General features: G+C 32.0%; 1 protein-coding gene across 1 annotated transcript in view; it reads left to right on the top strand.

The window, feature by feature from the left end:
* Positions 1-14,827, top strand: part of LOC114324549 (uncharacterized) — a 68,181-nt gene extending 53,354 nt beyond the window's left edge. Inside the window, exons 6-7 of the mRNA XM_028272408.2 lie at positions 517-783; positions 5,840-14,827. Coding sequence (XP_028128209.1) covers positions 517-783; positions 5,840-6,210 — 638 coding nt within the window. The 3' untranslated portion in view covers positions 6,211-14,827. The remainder of the gene's footprint in view (positions 1-516; positions 784-5,839) is intronic.
* The last annotated feature ends 6,725 nt before the right edge of the window (positions 14,828-21,552 follow it).

The following is a 21,552-nucleotide window of genomic DNA, read 5'->3' on the forward strand; positions in this document are numbered from 1 at the left end:
AGGTGATTTGTCCACCTTCCTGGAAATGGCAGGATGGATGATGAACTAAGGACGACAACCCCCTGGGAGGATGTACAATGGGTCAATTGTGGCCTAAGTGCTGTGGGACTTGACTCACACTCCCTACTCTACAGATACAGAGACAGAGAGATCCTACAACCCACCTCCAACATTTCCGCTTAAAACAATGCAATTTGCCTTTGTCCCTCATGGCAATAGGTCAGCTTTTTTCCTGAAGCTCTCCCGAATCGAATGCAAAAGGTCTCATAACGATCCGTCTTACTTTAAAAAAGTTAGAGGTATAATGCTTTATTTCCTCACCTAATAATTCTATGAGTGGATGGAAAATCGTTGACGAATAAGAAGAGCAAAAAATATGTTTATTTATTTATTTATCAAATTAACTTGTCAATTTTGTTTTGTCATATTTGATATATTTATTCCGTTTTTTCACAATGTATGTCTCTTTTTGTGTCTCGACCAAACATATAGTAAATGTTTTCAACAAAATTTCAGTGTATTCTCCAGAACTAGAGGCTACTCTTAAAAATCCCAGTTGGACTACCAATCTAGCGGCTTACAAGTTATTGGAGGATGCGCTTGTAAAGGAATTCAGCTCTCCATCCACAACGAGAAAATGGCGAGAGGGGAACAGTAAGTCGTCGTTTGCATATTTGTTGCTAGATCCGAGAAAAACGGATAACCTACCATGTAGGGCGGATACCATGAACTTCAAAGAAGTGTGGGAAACGTTCCTTTCTTCGATATTCTATGTTGGGAAAGGTAAGTCACTTTTTTTTTGTTTCGTTATAAGTATAATACCGAAGTAAAAGGTACAATTAAGGTACTAGTACACTTTAGAAGACCAAAAATAAGCATTTTTTCAAGAATTTTTTTTCTTAAAACCTTTATTAAAAATGAACATAAAACTTTTTACATATTAATATCTAACTATTAGAGGGTACAAAAAAATATATCTTTTTTCTATGGATGCTATACAATATGCAATTTCTCTCACTACTTGCATACATTCAAAACGAAATATTTCTCGCTCAGTGAGAAAAGTCGGCCATTGCCGTACATATGATCGCGGTTTCCATGGTAACATGCACAATACAAACACAATTATTTTTGTCAAACAAAATGTGTTGGAGCAAAACTTTTTTTTTTTTATTTATTAATGGCTTTGACATAGCCAATTAGCCAGACTATTTGTTTTTTTTTTGTATGGTATTACAATAACAATTTTAAGTTAATATCTAAGCCTACTTATTATCTAAATTTACAGGGTGTTATAATATATTAATGAATACATTTTTCAATTTTGTGTGATATTTTTACAATTTTTAATTTTATTATCTAAGCCTATTTAAAATTTAAATTTACAGGACGTTACATATTCGTAAAGACATTTTAACGTCTGCTTATTTTTTGGAAAAAGAATTTCGTTTAAATTGACAGGTAAAGGACAATTTAGATCAATTAACTTTTCATACATCACTTTAATATTTTGTCTGTACTGTCCACACTCCAATATTAGGTGCTGTAGATCTCCCATTCCACCACAGGCGCAATATGGGTTATCACTGATACCTATGCTGTGTTTGTATGCTGGGGTTAGTGCGTGATTTGACCTCATTCTGTTTATTGTTTTTATAAATAGCCTATTTGATTCTTGTTTAAACCATCTCTCATTGGGAATTAGTGGTTGGCAATTTTTAAAATTTATTCCCGTTGTACTTTGGTTATATACACGTTGCCAATTTTGTTTGCAATGGTTTTTACTGATATTATCTATATCGGTTACTGGTAGAAGTATGTTGTTTATGTTTCGTTTGGTTAAAGCTGCAGATTTAGCTAATTTGTCGACTTCTTCATTTCCAAATATTCCAGAATGTCCTTTAACCCAACAAATAATAATTGAACTGCCCGAGGAAGTAATATCATAATATAGACTCTTAATTTCTATCTCAATGTGGTTTAGACTTTTTGTCGATTGGATAGAAGTGAGTTTGTCCACAATACTTCTACAATCGGTGAAAATGGTATAATTGTCCATACCAACAGAGGCTATATATTTTAGCGCAAGTAATAAAGCTGATAATTCGGCAGTATATATTGAAGCTTCATTGGGCAATCGGCATGATTCTTTGTATTCAGAATTCCAGTGATATATTGCACTTCCGGTTCTATTTTGAATTTTGGAGCCGTCAGTAAAAATATATTGAAACATAGTCCACTTGTCTTTAATTATTTTGTTGATAATACTGCCTGGAAGGTTTGAATCCATGTAATTTGTTTGTATTATCTTGGAAAAGAGAGTTTCAGGAGGTTTAGTGTAAATTGGAGGTATTTTATTTTTGTATATTTGGTGTTCATACATTGTCAATTTCCTATAGCTTTCAAAACTTACCAGGAGCAAAACTTACCAGGAATTACCTTTCAGAACTGTTCAAATATAACTGTTTATAATTTTAAATAAATAAAGTATATAAATATTAAGAATATTAAATACCTACATAATATGTGTATATATGAAGACCTTATGACCAGAAGCCACAATTTCGTCAAAAATGAGTTAAAGTAGAAATCGCACACTTTAGGGCCATATTAATGTCCCAAACAGAAAATTTCAGCTGATTTCTCATAAATGGCGCCGCTGTAGTAAGTCCCGTTATGTCACCATAACTTTATGTTGCAACAGAAGAAGACAAGCCACAGTAGTAATCAACATGGCGACGGAACATTCCCGTACATGTAAATGGAAAATAGACGTTTCTGAATTTGATTCTGAACACCGTGACCAAGATCCGTTTTTAAATGAAAACGAAGGTGACAAAGACTATACAGTATGCGGAAGTAGCAGCGATTCCTAAAACATAAACTTAGGAACGGTATGTTTATTAAATGTGTGGCTTGTCCCCTTATGTTATATTTTTCGAACCTAAAAATATTAGGATTAGGATTGTTCTATAGGTTTTTTGTGGCTTATCCCTTTTTAGTAAAGTACCTACTTTATTGTAGGAAAATGAATAGGTTTATACCCCATAGATTTCTCCAGGTGTCTTGCCAACTCCAGAAAAGAAGGCGCCTTCTGGATGGAGACACAAGGATAGCCAACGACATAAAAAATTAATCGCAAGGCTAAAAGAAATATAGCTTTCGAATATATAAATACAAAAGGGAAGAAAATAGAACCAAAAAAATTAGGTGCACCTTGCGGTTGCACAAAACAGTGTAGACAGAAATTGTTGCTTGCCAACAGATTCTACCAGATACTGAGAATAATGAACCACTGGAAGACACTGAACATTTGGACCCTTTTCAGCTATTGAAAATATTGACAACTGAATTATATTATTGCTGAATTTTATGTTTATTTTTAGAATATAATTTTTTATACAAAAGGGGATAAGCCTCATATTTTTTGAAAAAATGTTCAAAAACTCAAAAACCCTTAAATAAACATTTGTGTTACTTTTATTGTATATTTAATACGACTAACATATTTCCAGACGATTATGGGCCTTACTTCTGAGAAAAATGAAAAAATTGGATTTCACGATTTGAAAATAAGTTTAATATTATGTTTCAAAATATTGTTTGATGGCATGCCCCCTTCTGGTCTCAAGGTCTTCATGTGTATTTTATTTCAATTTAGGCATATAATATACCTAAAAGCACCTAAATTATTTAATTTTGAAGTTTGAACTCTTTACAACAACGCATCCATAGAAAAAGTACAGTGTACAACACTTGACAAAATGACATATTTCTCCCTCGCTTGATTTGCGGCACTCGCCTCGTTCCTCGGCTCGAGGTAATATTACCCGTCATATTATCCGTATGCGCGCCAATGGAGAATATAAAATTCTTAATTGCATGTCAAAAAATGTGCAATAACTGTCTCTTAAAACCTACCAAATTTCATTTTCATATCTCAACCGGTTTTAGAGAAATAAATAAATCGTCAGTTTGTAAGAAAAATTTCAACACCCTCTATCAGAAACGAAGCATTTGCGGACATAGGTTTATAAAGCAAACTGTCATTATTTTTTCATGTAGAATTACCCCTTGAAGTTTGCCACACTTGTTTAAAAACACCCTGTATTCATGAAAAACATGGCTAATTGTTATTAAAGTCCAACATCCAGTATCTCGGAAACGAAGCATTTGCGGACATGTGTTTATAAAGCAAACGGCCATTATTTTTTCATACAGATTTACCCCTTAAAGTTTGTCGCACTTATTAGGAACGCCCTGTATTAATGAAGCACATGGCTAGTTGTTAAAGTACCTAACTTTTTTATTATCCAACATAAGCGAATGAATCAAAAAACAGAATGTTAAGAAAACCTGAGGCTATAGTTGAGTTTTAATTTCAGTATTTTATAAATGCTAGAATATTCCATAGGGTGTGGTGAACTTTGAGAATAAAACACAGTTTGATTGGTACACCCGCTATACAGTGATAGTTTACCTGTCCAGCAAGAATATTATTACAGCGATTTTGTTAAAGAATAAGGCTATAACATATTAAAGAATTCACTTAAATCGGATATCAGGTTTAGGAAATTCAAGACATCAAAAATGACCCATTTTTGGGGTGGCCGTTTTTTGTGCCGGTCAGTGTACTTTAATGGCAACAATAGCAAGCTCATTAGCAGAACCAAATTAAAAATTATTTTTTTCAGTATTGTTTTTTTTTTAGTCGGGATAGTATCACGAGGTTTTTTCCTGGTTCTCCCTCGTGATTTACTATGGAATCTCTAGCGCCGGAATTTTACTGTCACCCTTGCATGTGGTTGTCTTTTTAAAGACAGATCACATGTCATGATTTTTTTGTGACAGATATTCTTGAGTTGGAACTGATTTCATGTAATCGAATAAACTATATTTCAGCAAAGTCGTCCCAGGAACGCAACTCATAAATATTGGCAATATCATTTTGAAGTCTTCTAGTTTAAAATGTATAATATATGTCTGAATTGCCGCCGATATAAATGAGTCAGATTAAATAAATTATTAGAAGAATTTTTGTTACTAAGCAACAACATTTTTGTTTAATTCATTAATATTTTTTATATTTTGACAACGACACCCGATTTGGGCGTCGAAACGTTAATAAAATCATTTTTTTAGTAAAATTGTGGCTTATTTCCCATGAAAAATAGTTAATTGCAAAAATGCCACAAGAAAATAGCTTCAGAACAACATTAAAAATTATTGTGCACATCATATTTGTAACATTATTTGGTTGAAAAATCTCATTTTTGTTGGCAAAAAAATATATTAATTAGTCTGGACTAAATTACAGTTCTGTTTATCTCAAAAGGGATATGTTACTATCAACATTCACACAGTGTTGTCAAACTGGATTTTGTTATTTTGAGTGTAAATTTTCCCAGCGATCTCCGAGGGTACAATACTTGAGATTCTGTCCTCAATTTTGCTATATGTTCTTTGATGAATTATTGTGAGAAAAGTTTTCAATACATGACTCATTAGGCTGACGGTGCGATAGTCGCTGCACTTTGTGGCTCTGTGTTTTTTTTTTGGTAGTACAACAAATGAGGATTTAAGCCAATCTTTAGGAATTATTCCGCTTTCGTAGATTAAGTTGAATAATTTCGCGAGAATCTTAATGCCCTCGGCACATAAAAGCTTTAATGTTTCTACGTAAATTCCATCTGGTCCGATCGCCTTGTCATTTTTTGCGTTCTTTCTAGCGTATTGCACTATAGTGTGTTGATTGGAAAAGTACTATTCAGATTGTAAAATATTTTTTTTCTTATTGGCTTTGGATAATTCTAAAATAACAATCCATTTTTTGTTTTAGGTAAGAAAAATCGTCCATTTTCCCACCTCTACGACGCAGTAACACACTATAGACAGAACAACCCCGTCACTCCCAATGAGAAACTCAAGACCATCTTAGATATATGGAACAACAGATCGGGGGTGATCTGTCTACATATTTTCCACAATATAATCCCCGTTGAGGCCTATACCAGAGAAGCCGCCATGATAGAGGCTCTAAGAGTGGAGAACGTTTCGAATATGAAGATCGGGGACTTCTACGGCACAGCTTCGATGTGGAAACGGAAGGAGAAGTGCATGCTGGGGACTTATTTGTTATATAAAGCGATGAATATATATTTACAGGAGGGAGAAAGGCAGCTTTCACTAAATGATATAGAATGTGGGTGAAGTTTTGGAGCTTTATAGGCTCTTTTTCGGGGGCGATTAGTTTTTGATTAGTCAATCCCACACCAATGTGTTTTAGAAGTACACTAGAAGCTTGAATAATTTTTATTTCAGTAAAACACTTGGCGCGTTTTTAAAGTATTCTGAAGTAAAAAAGAAACAAGTCTATACTAAATGTACATTCAAGATGCAGTAGAAATAAACAAAACAAGACACGTTAAATGCTACTAGGAGTACTCCCGAATCATAATTTACAATGTATTAACTTTGGAAATCATGATTTGGGTTTACAATGTATATAGTGTTTTGATTCTATTTATTTTCTTTATGTAATATTTAAAAAGTATACTTATATTTATTTTCAATTATTAATGTAACACAACTTTTATTGGGCTAGCTAGCTTAAATTAATAAATTATCTCAGGGCTTTACGTCATCCAATCACAGAAATGCACAACCAATACTCAGATGAAACTCATGGCAAAATAAAAGTCAAAAGTAAAATATAACCGTATATTAAAACAAATTGTTTCTCCCAAAGAATTAAACACACATTTTAATAATAGAATAAATTGTAAAATAAATCATCTGAAACGATTATGTAAATAATTGTAAAACAATACGAAAAATACCGCAAATTATTTTGAAATAGAAAGTTACCCAGTATAGATACAAAAATGAATTATAACTGGTAAACAAAAGTCAATTTAAAAACTTTACGAAATAGTTTATGTAAAAGTTTATGTCAAATTACACTAGTCACTAGAGTCTTTATGTAGACGTCGATGAAGCCAAAGAACCGAAATCGTCGCAACGGAGAATATTGATAGAGAGAAATATAGAGATCTGAATACCCTGTTACAATTGGTAACTCTTTAACTGAATTTAATTTTGACTTTAAAAACATTTACTTAGTACTTTTTGTTTACGGGTGCCTATAAGGCTTTGATTAACGAAGACCGACACTTTTTACTTTTTTCACAACACAAACTGCTCCTTTCTGCTATCGGGAATACACTGCCTCCTCTTTCTTTTCCAAAAAACTGTCTTGCTCAACTTCCCCTTCCATCAATTACATCCCTTCAGTTATATTGGTCCAAACAAATATCCCTACTACGTCATATATGAACGCTTCCAAATTTTCCAGTCGTCCGTACTTTTACCACTTTCTCGGAAATCGAAAATCTGGACTTTTTCCAAATATTTTTCATAACTCCGAAAACAAAAACGTCTTTCGTATACCCGCTTTCGCCTGCTAATTGTTCTTAGAAGTACTTTCTATCAAATCTACCCGCACGGATAAGATTGTAAACATTTGTCCAAAGATCATAGAATTATTTTACCATTATTAGAAGAGAAACTTATTACTAACAATAAAATACTGGGTAATTTCAATCGGTACCTATTTTACATGGTGAATGAAAAAAATAAATATTTTATAAATGAACTATTTTAACATAATACAAATTGACACACTTTATGCATACAAATTATTATACAATTAGATAATTACATTTTCTTTTTCTCTGCCTTTATTTATTTATGACAATTCATTGTAAATTATTATTCGGGAGTGCTCCTAGTAGCATTTAACGTGTCGTGGTTTGTTTATTTCTACTGCATCTTGATTGTAAATTTAGTATAGTTCTCTTATCAATATTTTATTTCCGTGGTTGACGAAAAGTATCGTACATTCAACATTCAACTCTTTTTTGAATCCCATTCTTCTGGTGGGCTGTCACGTAACTAAATACTGCAATGTGGCAACACTGTCGCCGTTTTGATCTTATAATTGTCATCATGAGCGCTGGCCTATCCAGTAAAGAGAGTTCTTCTTCTTTACGTGTCATCTCCACGACGAAGGTTGGCAATCATCATTGCTATTCTAACTTTTGACACTACAGCCCGAAAGAGTTCAATTGAGCTGCATCCAAACCATTCTCTGAGACTTCTCAGCCACGACATTTTTCTTCTACCTACCCTGCGCCTTCCTTGAATCTTTCCCTGTATTATTAATTTGTATATCTGTCACCACGTGTTATATGACCCAAGTATTTCAGTTTTCTTATTTTGATTGAATCCAGTATCTCCCTGCTGTCCTGTATTCTTCTTAGTACTTCTTCGTTGGTTATTCTGTCTGTCCAGGAGATTCTGTAAAGAGAGTTCCCAGATAGCACAAGTACGTTTTATGGACATCCAATGGACGTACATCTGTGTACATTGGAACGTCCAATGGACGTCCCGCTAAGGTACAATGGACATCCGATGGACGTCCAACGAACGTCCAGAGTTCACAAAATTGGACGTCCATAGAACGTCCGCTACAAACGTACATTGTACGTTGTATTGGAGCTTTCAGTGTACACCTTATGTACATTCAATGTACGTCTTATTGACATTTGTAGGGCACTTTTCAGAAAGCAATCTAGTATCCATAATTTTGTGAATACATAGCAAAAAGCCTTTATAGGAAATAGTTCCTTATAATACTAAACGTATACTTAAAAATATTACACAAAAGACCTTTTTTATTTCTCTTTACTATAACTTCATTATAATATATACTTTATTATAGGAACTTCATTAATGCACGACTGCACTTGCACGATAAACAGAAAACACAAATATATCACAGGATGTATTTTCATAAAGACGAGATTCAGATAATGACGCCTTAGGAAGCATGAAGCATGCACATTAAAAGAGGTTTAATCTCTGTTCTGTTTCTGTTCCAAACTATTTTTAGAGTCAGTACCGTTGTTGTATATTACAAGCAGGTTTGCCATTCTGTGAATTATCATAAATAAACCCTCCTTCAGTATTCCACAACAATTAACAGCGATAATCCCCTAAAAGTACCTGCCTAATACCACCTTTCACGACCGATAGCGCGAAGAGCGACAACGTTGTCAAGAAGATTCTCATTTAGTTTGTATTGGGACTTAATATAATAGTCGCGTTTTGTGTAAAATATCCATGGACCACAAATGGATGTCCAATGTACGTTGAAATCAAACGTCCAATGGACGTCCCGTAATGTACGTACATAGTACGTCCAGTTTTGGTCCATGGACGTTTGGACTTTAAATGTACGTTATATGGACGTACATCGGACGTTGTGTGCTATATGGGTTACTGAGTACCAAATTTACCATATATACCCATGATACTATAAATAACAAGATAACGCATTGCGCATTTCGAAGAGAAGGGAGTAGTGACGTAACTGGAGACCCAAGTTCGTAATGGTTCGTAATGTCGGAATGATGTCCGATTAGTTAGAATTGCTCGCGGTTGTATAGTCCAGGCTGTACGGTCGCCCCCGTTAGGTAAATTATTTCGATTCGATTTTTTTGCACAAACTTACTAAAAAAGAGTTCCTTATAACAAATCCACAGGGTTCCGGGAGGTGCCGCGGTCAGAAAATTGTTAAAAATTTTTTTAATCAAATTCAAAAAATTAATTTTTTCAATTCGTTTAATTTTTTTTAAATATTTTGGGTCATAAGCAAAAAAGGTCTCCTGTGATTTTTCTCTAAAATTTATTGTTGTCGAGTTATACACGCGATTTAATATTTGAAAAACGCGAAAATCGCCATCTCCAAGGCTTAATAACTCAGTTAAAAATTATTACTATGAAAGTAAGAAAGTGACCAAATCAAGGTTTAAAGTCCACCCTACAAAATCCTGAAGAAATTTTTGTCATTATTTTATTAGTAAGCTGTTATTTTTAATTATTAACGAAGACGTATTAACTGCATATAGGCGGCCGTCAATAGTGAGTGCGAAAGAGATGCACCATTCCGGCCGTCTAATTCACTTGCACTCACATTGACGGCCTCCTTACGCTCATAGTTAACAATTAAAAATAACAGCTCAGTAATAAAATCATGACAAAATTTATCCAGAATCCTATAGGGGAGGCTTTCAACTTTGATTCAGTCACTTTTTGACTTTCATAATCATAATTTTTAACAGAGTTGTTGAGCCTTGAAAATGGCAATTTTCGCGTTTTTCAAATTTTAAATCGAGTATAACTCAACAACAGTCAATTTTAGAGAAAAATTACAAGTTACCTTTTTGGCTCATAATGACCCAAAGAATCTAAAAAAATTATACGAAGTGAAACAATTGATGTGTGTATACTGTGTATTTGTTATAAGGAACTCTTTTTAAGTGAGTTTGTGCAAAAAAATGTATATCTTACCTAACGGGGGCGACGATACATCCTGGACTATAAGGTAACAACAAGAATTTAAATTCCGGTCTCCAGTTACGTCATGCGATGCGCGAACTCGGACGTATTTGCGCTACGGGAAGATCCTATCTTGGTATTTATAGTATCATGATATATACCAATACAAAATCACCTATTTATGTATCGTTCCATCAATCGTAATGCTTTCCCTACAAATTTGACTAATCTCACTATGACTATCAGTTATTTGCAATGCTTTAGTGCCAAGAAAAAGTTTTACAATATTTATTTCACGATAGTTGACATTCTTAGCTGCCGGAAGTAATTGACAAATGCGACCAGACAGCACGCATGCGTCAAATACAGACTAAGGCCGGTCGTTCATTGGAAGCGTAGTCGCGCGACTCGTAAGTAGCGCGTATACGCTGTGAGCTCGTAAGTAGCGCGTATACGCTGTGAGCTCCTACGTAGAGGGGATATTTACAAATTCGCGAGCGCCAGTAGTGGCAAGTCTGTAAACGTTTGCCGGAAATTTGACATACATGTCAAAGTGATTAATTTAAAATTAAAATTAAAAACATTAATTATAAAAAATATTAGTGGGACAAAGCTGTGGTATATATTTTTACTTTTACCTTAAATATACTTACGTTTTAAATACTGAATTTAAGTTTTTTTAATGTTCCGTAATATGTAATTATAAATTAATCTATTAATCTTAGCGCCATCTACACGATAATTGTGAAAGTATCTGAAGTAAGACATTCATATTTTATCAATAGAACGTCAAAATGATTAGCAAAATCTTAAAAAAATCGATTACAGTTTAATTACTTTTTTGCGTTGTAAATATTAAGCGATAACAATTAAATAATAAATTTAAAAATTACCGGTGAAAGTTGAATTAGTAACCGCTAGGAGCGACACCAGCGAAGCTCAGAGCATATACGTCCGTGTATGTGCGATCATGCGACTGAGCGACTGGTATCATCCACTGCAGACGACTGTATACTACTTAGTTCCCGACTGTCAAACTGAGTGTCATCATCAAAAGAAAGTGTATTTTTGTGAATATGGTAAAATATACATAGAAAGCATAGTTTGAAAGGAATAATTTATTACACAAATATTTATGTTATTTATTAACAACTTTAAAAAGGTTTGTACCTTTGTACAATGGCCTCCCTTTTAACGGGAATCGACTCTTCCATATATTGTTGGCGATTCAAATTTACACGTAATATTTACTATACTTTATCAGTATTTAATTACATTTTTCACCAAATTGAAAAAATAAACATTAAATAATTTGTTAATAAAAATAATTTAAAGATTTATATAACTTTATATTTATTTGGTTTAGATGTAAGACGTTTATTATTGTAAAAATTTCAAATAAAAGTTCTTTCTAAAGTTTATTAATCCTAAAACTATATGAAGTATTCACTTCTGTCGGCACTTGCAAGTGCCACGCTCAATTTTTTTTATTTTTCGTTTACTTTGTAATTATATATTATAAAATAATAATATTAAATACTTTTATCACTAGCACCTACTTCTTCTGCAACTGTCGACCACAATTTCCTTTGAACATCACGTGAATGATATCTTGTGTCTTTCACGTTTTGTCCCACAACGGAGACTTTTCACAAACGGCACTAATCAGTTTTTCGTTATCAATTTCCATATCGAAAATAACACAATTATCGAAAATTAATACAATATCAAAAATACCTGCACAGATATTTATTGCAAACCATTGTAGCATCAACATGCGATTATTGGTAATTAATAATGTCGTGGACCTGACGTAATCATTTAGTGACGTCGATCTACGAACGAAACAACGATATCAGGCATTCCTAAAAACATGCAGTTCTCTTCAGTGCGTTATCGTAGCGAGACAGAGACGAACTAGTTTTTGCGTTAGTGGAAAAGCTTTAATATTTTTTTTTGTGATTAGTAATTGATAACTTTGTATTTAACTTACTTCGTCTTAAAACATAATACCAGCAGAAGTGGTTATAATTTATTTAAACAATAATTGTTTTAAACAAATTGTATAAATCAATTTCATCTGCCCGGACAAATTTTTTTTCGGTTTTTTGGATCATTCTGAATAAAAAAGGTTTATTGTAATTTTTGTCTAAAGTTGATCGTTTTCAACTCATAAACAATTATTTAAAACTGAAAAAAAAAATGAAAAATGATGATTTTTAAGGCTCAAAAACACACAATTATTTTTGAATTCACCAAACCTTGTTCTATCAGTTTCTGATACTTTAATTTGGGCTTATTTGATTTTAAAACTTTGTTTTTAGTTGTTTGAGGCCCTTATCACAGCCTAAAAAAATGGATTTATACAAAACTGTTTAATAAATTAGGACCACTTTTTGTATGGGCGACCTCTTAAACATTATTCTGCGGTATTTTATGAAAGTGATTATGCAGAGGTTTTCATCTCGTATAAACATATTTTGCTGAATTTAAAACCAAAATCCTATTATTTTTCTATCATACATTGATTTGTTATTTATTTGTCCTCTAGATTTTTTTCAGTTCTTAAAAGGTTTATTTAGAAGCCAAATTAGTGCAATGTAAATATTTTACATTTTTACACAGCAATTTTTATCGGCAGGGGAAGTCGTAAATTTTTATTACATCTTTCAATGTGAGATAAAATAAAAATGCGATGCCTTACTGGAATATTTAAGATTAGAGAAGCATATATGTCATGTTTATTGGAAATACTCGACATCATTAGCACGTGCAAACCCTACCCTGTCGCCTAATTTCCTATGTAATTAAGATAGTGCATGTTTTTAGGGTCCATTTATTTTTTCGGGCATGCATATTAATAAGGTTCACGAGGTTTTGAAACACTACTACCAGCGACTAATCCCATTCTAGGGGGACCGGTCGTCAGTCGTTTGTGGTCGGCCGAGCCCGGTCGCTCAAAGTCGTTTGCAGTGGACGTTGTTTAGTTACATTTTATTTGTTAGGATTAGTCGCTTCTATACGGGCGTATACGCGCTACCTTCGAGTCGCGCGACTACGCTTCCAATGGACGACCGGCCTTTCCTCGCGTAAATGTTTATTGCGCGCATGCGTAATAGAAATAACTTTATATAAAAAAAGAAGTTTTACTGCTTAATAACTCACTTTTTCAATAATTGTACGGTGTGTGATCAAAATTGTTGCCGAGCTAAATGGTCAGATGAGCTCTTGACTCCTGGACATTTGAAGGAACCAATTATGGACATTTGTGTCCCTATTTTTGAAGGTTCTGACTTATTTCATACGTCGTAATGGAATGGTTGACATTGTTAACCGACTAAAGTGATGTAATGACAGCTGCGAGCACACAGAACACATGCATCAAATACAGACCTACTCGGGCATACTTTTTTATTGTGCGCATGTGTAGTAGAAATCTTTTTGTAACAAAAATGGAAGTTTCTCTTTTAAAATGACTCATTTTATCTGTACTGGAACTGTACGGAGTATAATAAATAAATAAATGAATTAATAATAAATAATTGTTACCAGCTAAAAAGTGAGATGAGATTGAGTTTCATTCACTGTGTAAGCACAGTCATTATCAAGGAAAACAAACTTTTAAGTTTGATCTATTTATGTAGCATTCCATCGCTTGTAATGTTTTTTTTTTCAAAAGGGAAGCTTTCATTGCTTCGTCCACTTTATCTCTGAAAGATCTTCGGGGTCCTTCCTTCTTCCTATTCTATTCTATTATAAGTAACAACTTCTAATTTCTGTCTGGCCTACCGTTTTTTGGATGCTATATTTATAATGTAATTTTGTTAGCACCCAATTTTAAAATTATAATAATGATTCTAAATATGTATTGATAATTTAGTTCGAACTTGAGAGGAAAAAAATGTTCCGATATTATATACGAATGCATAATCAATGAGTAAACGCCCCCTATTTTGGTTACTAAAAAAATGTATGAGCAACTACGGCTTATTTTACGAGTAGATTTTTACGATTTGAAATGAAATTGTTGAAAAATTATATAAAATATTGTTCTAGAGCAAATTTTTTAAGTTTCCTCACACTTACTGTCTGTGATTGTCCTTTGCCTTAGTCGTAGGAAAAATATAATTTTTGGTTTTGACAAAATTACTAATACATTTGACTGAGGAATACCTTAACCGCCTTAACGTAATGTGTAAAAACTATTATTTTTGTTTTAATTTCTTTGTCTTTAAGTCTTATCTTATTTTATGCGTACTTTATTTAAATATATTTAAACTCAAAATTAGGCAACCAAAAATTGTTTTATATACAATGTACCAATTTCTTTAAATCAAGTGCAATGATTGTGAATGATTGAAGTGTTTATTATATTATTATTAATTATGTATATGTAATGTAAAGAAATATATTATTTTTAGATAAATATTGGTTTTATTGTGCTCCATATTCGTGACATATGTATATGAATTAGGATCAAGTTAAAATTACATCAAAAAGTCAGCACGTTGTAAAAGAAGAAGTCCATTGTAGACAGAGACAACAACAATGATGTAACAAGAAGAATGTGCATTGTGTTATTCATAGGGAAAACTTGGTAGTTAAAAACGTCTCGTTTGTTGTGAATGAAGTGTTAAATTCAGTAATAAAATGTGTTATTATTTTTCCGTCGACCGTCCATTACTGATCAATTTTAACACCCTCAAAATCATTGATTAGTGACCCCTATTAATGAACGATTTCATTATAGGCAACACAACATACATTGCTTGCATAAATTAATTAAACGCTCTGCGATTGGCAGTGACCTGTGGTGTAGGCAACCAAACATATACCTATTTGTATTCCCACTAAAAAATTTAAAATCAAGTAGCCGCTGTTAGTACTATCTGTCATTGTATGTCTCAAATTGTTGTTTATCGTTAAGTAAATAAAAATTTAAACTAAGATATCTTTTTTTCTGAAAAGTACGGTCGACGGAAAAGTTTTGTAACGAACTCGTGAATTAAAATGGCGATTAACAATCTCGAACATTAACGCGTTCGCCCCGCTCACGCGTTAAAATATCTCGATTGTTAATCACCATTATTAATACACTTGTTGGTTAAATAACTAAAAACTAACGCCAAATGTGGGCGTCTCTTCGGCTATCTTGTGAAGAACAAAATGAAGACCACGTGAGACTTTTATTTCATACTGAAGTAAGATGGCTATCTAGTAGGCCAATCAAGTTAGGTTTTTTCTAGACATAACGGAAAAGACGAGGTTTGATAGTTGAAATGTGTAGTATGAGATATTACAAAAAGACTACCATCTTGGGATTCATCAATTTTTTAGTGGAACATTTTTTAAATAAACAATCAAAACGTCAAACTTAGTTTTTTGCGCATAACTTAAAAACTTGTTTATTTAGAAATTTGACGTCCACAAATAACTTTTTCAGAAAAAAAGATACATCGAATGAGATATGCTAAATGAAAATCGGTTAATAAACAAAAAAGTTATTGCAAAACGGAAGACAAAATCACTGTTTTTGAATATTATTAATAACAATTTTATTGTTTATTAGAATATGTTTTAATGTAACTAAAATTGAGGGCATTATGGTGTTTGAATGGTGTGCAAAAAATGGTCGAGATCTGTTAAATAATTTTCGCAAAATTTAATTTGTTTATAAAATTTTTTGAAAAACGAGCTAATTTCTGAGGCTGGTCCAGTTAATATGGCTAAATGTATCTCAATAATCCGGGGCTCATTTCCTTCGTTAAGATGTATACTAACAGCGTATGAAAAAAAAAGTAAAAAAAAAATTACATATACGTACACAAAATTATTTGTTAATAAATAGCAGTTTTTAAGCTTATAAACAATTAGAATAATTTCGTAGAAATTAGATCAAATTAAATGGCAATAAAAAATACGGAAAGCTGGTTAAAATACACAACTTGTAAAAAAAAATTAGGTCGTACGACCCTTGGGGTCTGAGATAGCCCCTTTTTTTGAAAAAATCACTGTTACGTTAATTAACAACACTAAGATCTGAAATTAACCAATATTTTATAAGAAAAGTCAAAGTTTTTAACAAAGTTTTTAGCAAGAAAAAATTGTTTAAACAGTAGTGTTATAAACAAAAAGTATTTTGCGTTCCGACTAAAGTAAAAAATATCGGGCGTAGTCGACTGACTGAATAGTGGGCGCGCTTGGCGACCGGCAGCAACTGATAAAATTACGTTATACCGACCACAAAAATCAACTTTAAAGTGAATAACAAATTTTCGTCATTTCTTATGTTTTCGAGGTCTCCCAATCCAAATATGGAGTTTATTTTTTTCTAGAATTAGTGGAACATGTTCAAAAATTAAATTTTATGCCAAAATGCGATAAATCAATTTTGATGATTTTTCAATTTTAACTCACTGTATTTTTGGTCGCTGTAAATATTTCCTTTTGAAAATTTTACTGTGTTATCTTTGAGGCATTTAGATAACAATGAGATTTGTCCAAAATGATTAAAAACATTAAAAGAGAAGTTGTTAATTTTTAAACATTTTGTCGTCAGATTTCGTTAGTTTCATGCTTACAAAAAAAGTTGAGTGACAAACTTTTTAGTTTATAATTTTAACTAACACAGAAATAAAATATAATTCATGAAGAAGTTTTCCAAAAAAATTTAATTTCAAATATGCAATAGGAAAAATGTTATGTGACTTTATAGACGAGCGGCACACTGGCACACCCCAAAAAAAGCTTATTTCTCGAGATATTGATACTAATTTTGGTAATATGTAGGTACTTTATATTTTTGATGGTGCTGAAAACGAAAATTAGGGTTGTTTTGAATTTTACGTGGGGGAACATTATCAAAATCGCAACTTTACCCTAAAAATAAAAATCACGTTTTTGCGTTTAACTTGCTACAACTCAGTTCCATTGTAATATTTTTTTCTGAAATTTTTATAGTAAATATTTCTCACCATTCTGAAGACAATGGGACCTGCTTCAATATTTCTGTCTTGCTATAAAGAAAGTTATAAATTGTTTGAAGTAAAAGGTGTAGATTCTTGAATTGCAAAGTTTAATCGCAAAAGTTGAGTGACAAAATTTGATTTAGCTGTTCAATTAATTTTATGTTTAAATCTAGAGTACAGAGAACAAAATGTTTTATAGAAAAAAGGTGGTGTAACTTTTAATTTTAAGAAAAACGTGATTCCATTTTTTTTTATTTTTAGGGTAAAATTTCGATTTTGACAATGTTTCCCCATCTAAAATTCAAAATAAAACTCATTTTCGTTTTCAGCACCATCAAAAACATAAAGTAAGACCAAAATTAGCCATTCACCACAGTGTGGTTGATATCTCGAGAAATGAGCGTTTTTTTTTGGGGAGTACCACTCGTCTATAAGGTAACTTTTTTTCTGTTGCATATTTTGACTTGAAATTTTCCAGAAAACTTCTTCAGGACCTATGTTTTAATGCTGCGTTGATTAAAATTATAAACTAAACAGTTTGTCACCCAACTTTTACAAGTTAACAGAAAACTAATGAAAAAATTGTTTAAACAATTTTCCGGCCGCGGTAGCTCTTGGTACCTTTTGGATTTGTTATAAGGAACTTTTTTTGAGTAAGTTTGTGCAAAAAATAAGAATCGGAATAATTTACCTAACGGGGTCGACGATACAGCCTGGACTACACACGGATTCAAAATAGAGAATAAAAAATGGCCTATACCTACCAATCGGGTTCTATTGTACCAAGTTTACTATTTTTTTATCCATGGTACCACATTAAAATAATCATGTTTATCTTATTTTCAATGCAAAATTATCCAAAACAAAGCAGCTAATGGGATGTATAAACCTTTTTTAAGTGGCCTTTTTGTTGTCATTTTTTAAATTTATTTATTTAAAATATAATTTTACTAAATAAATGTGCAAGATAATAATATTCATAAAATGCAAGTTTATACCAAAATATATAAATATAATAATAAGCTTCAAATCCGGTATACTGTCAATGTTAAAAATGGGCTGCAACGGTCTAGCGTTAGCGAATGGTAGTCCGCGAATTTATTCTCATTCGGCTACGCCCATTATTATTTTTTTACTTTAGTCGCAACGCAAAATACTTTTTGTTTATAACACTACCGTTTTAACAATTTTTAACATTTTTTCTTGCTAAAAACTTCGTTAAAAACTTTGACTTTTCTTATAAAATATTGGTTAATTTCAGATCTTAGTGTTGTTAATTAACGTAACAGTGATTTTTTCAAAAAAGGGGCATTTTTTCAAAACAACCCTAATTTTCGTTTTCAGCACCATCAAAAATATAAAGTATTACAAGCTTTTTTTGGGGTGTGCTAGTGTGCCGCTCGTCTATAAAGTCACATAATATTTTTCCTATTGCATATTTTAAATTAAATTTTTTTTGGAAAACTTCTTCATGAATTATATTTTATTTCTGTGTTAGTTAAAATTATAAACTTAAAAGTTTGTCACTCAACTTTATTAAGTAAGCATGAAACTAACGAAATATGACGACAAAATGTTTAAAAATTAACAACTTCTCTTTTAATGTGTTTAATCATTTTGGACAAATCTCATTGTTATCTAAATGCTTCAAAGATAGCACAGTAAAATTTTCAAAAGGAAATATTTACAGCGACCAAAAATACAGTGAGTTAAAATTGAAAAATCATCAAAATTGATTTATCGCATTTTGGCGCAAAATTTGATTTTTTTAACATGTTCCACTAATTCTAGAAAAAAATAAACTCCATATTCGGATTCGGAGACCTCGAAAACATAAGGAATGACGAAAATTTGTTATTCACTTTAAAGTTGATGTTGTGGTCGGTATAACGTAATTTTAGGAGTTGCTGCCGGTCGCCAACCGCGCCCACTATTCAGTCAGTCGACTACGCCCGCTATTTTTTACTTTAGTCGGAACGCAAAATACTTTTTGTTTATAACACTACTGTTTAAACAATTTTTAACATTTTTTCTTGCTCAAAACTTTGTTAAAAACTTTGACTTTTCTTATAAAATATTGGTTAATTTCAGATCTTAGTGTTGTTAGTTAACGTAACAGTGATTTTTTTTAAAAAAAAGGGGCTATCTCAGACCCCAAGGGTCGTACGACCTAAAAATTTTTTTTAGAAGTTGTGTATTTTAACCAGCTTTCCGTATTTTTTACTGCCATTTAATTTGATCTAATTTCTACGAAATTATTGTAATTGTTTATAAGCTTAAAAACTGCTATTTATTAACAAATAATTTTGTGTACGTATGTGTAATTTTTTTTACTTTTTTTTTCATAGGCTGTTAGTATACACCTTAACGATGGAAATGAGCTCCGGATTATTGAGATACATTCAGCTATATTAACTGGACCAGCCTCAGAAATTAGCTCGTTTTTCAAAAAAATTTATAAACAAATTCAATTTTGCGAAAACTATTAAACAGATCTGAATCATTTTTTGCACACCATTCAAACACCATAATGCCCTCACGTTTAGGTAAATTTAAACATATTCTAATAAACAATAAAATTGTTATTAACTATATTAAAAAACAATGATTTTGTCGTCTGTTTTGCAATAACTTTTTTGTTTATTAACCGATTTTCATTTAGCGTATCTCATTCGATGTATCTTTTTATTCTAAAAAAAGTTACCTGTGAACGTCAAATCTCTAAATAAACAAGTTTTTAAGTTATGAGCACAAAACTAAGTTTGACGTTTTGATTGTTTATTTAAAAATTGTTCCACTAAAAAATTGATGAATCCCAAGATGGTAGCCCTTTTGTAATATCTCATACTACACATTTCAACTGTCAAACCTCGTCTTTTCAATTATGTCGAAAAACGGCTTATTTTTTACTAACTTGATTGGTCTATAGAGGGAACTGCTTGAAAATATTATGGAACTTTTTATACTCTTAGTAATTTTTTAATGACAAACCTGAACTGAATTATCTGTTAACAATCAACGGTAACACATTTGTTATTTAGCCGATATCTTTGAAAGACTGAATATATTAAATAAGCAACTTCAAGGAACAAATAAAACTCTTGCCGATGCAAAAGCGAAGATATTTGGTTTCATTGTTCATATATTGAGTTGAGTGTATGTCAGAAACATATTAACAACAAAAACTTACGGTTTTATTGACTTCAAAAATGTGAAATAACTGATACCGCCTTCCTTCAGGGGCGGCCCGTCAGGGTAGGCAAGGTAGGCGCCGCCTACCCTCTTCAAATGTAGTACAATAATATAAATTATTAATATAAATTACTTATTTCAAAATTGTAATTTATAAATTTTGACACAATATCTACAATAAAATAGCAAAAATTATCCAAATTATTTTTAAAAATATCCAAAAAATTTTCTCCGTAGTTATAATTATTGTACGCTCCTTGTAGTATCAGTAGTACTGTATAGATTCTATATTCTCCTTGGTCAGGCACTCGGGAACGTAGCCTGAAATAGAACGACGCCAACACCGAATTGACGTGCGATCTCTCTCTGTTTACGCGAGCAGGCCTGCTGCAGGCCGGCGGATTTTGAACGGGCGGATAGGCACAGAGTCTTATAGCCGGACCTACAAAATTTTATCAGTTGCTTCTCTTGTGTCTTGTGAAACTGTTTTAAAATAATTGTTTTTTGATTTTGGCTGTTATTAGTAGGTTAAGTATTGAATAAAACTAGGTAGGACAATTTAAATTTGTTTATGAAAACTGAATAATGTGTTATAGTTATTAGATTATATAGATAATTAAAAATTTAAAGCGAGGTTAATTGTTAACTTATCAATTTATTCGAATAGTAAATTATTATTTGATACATAAATAAAATAAGTAATATTTGACGTTGTTGAAACGTAGGTGTGTTAGTTTTATTGGTGGAAAAACTTTAGTCATCGAATATGAATATTTTAAACGATGTAATATGCAGTTTGATCGAGACACCTTTTTCAAGGCGCCAAAATCAAGAAAGATTAGTAATTATTTCAATGGGCCGGCCTTTACAAAATTTAACAATTTTATCTACAGATAAGACAAAAGATAATCAACCATTTTCGAGATCGTTTAAAACAATATGGTATGAAAATCATAAATGGCTAAGCGGAAGTTATTTTAAAAATTCACTT

This window comes from Diabrotica virgifera, chromosome 8 (assembly GCF_917563875.1).
Source record: "Diabrotica virgifera virgifera chromosome 8, PGI_DIABVI_V3a".
Lineage (NCBI taxonomy): Eukaryota > Metazoa > Arthropoda > Insecta > Coleoptera > Chrysomelidae > Diabrotica > Diabrotica virgifera.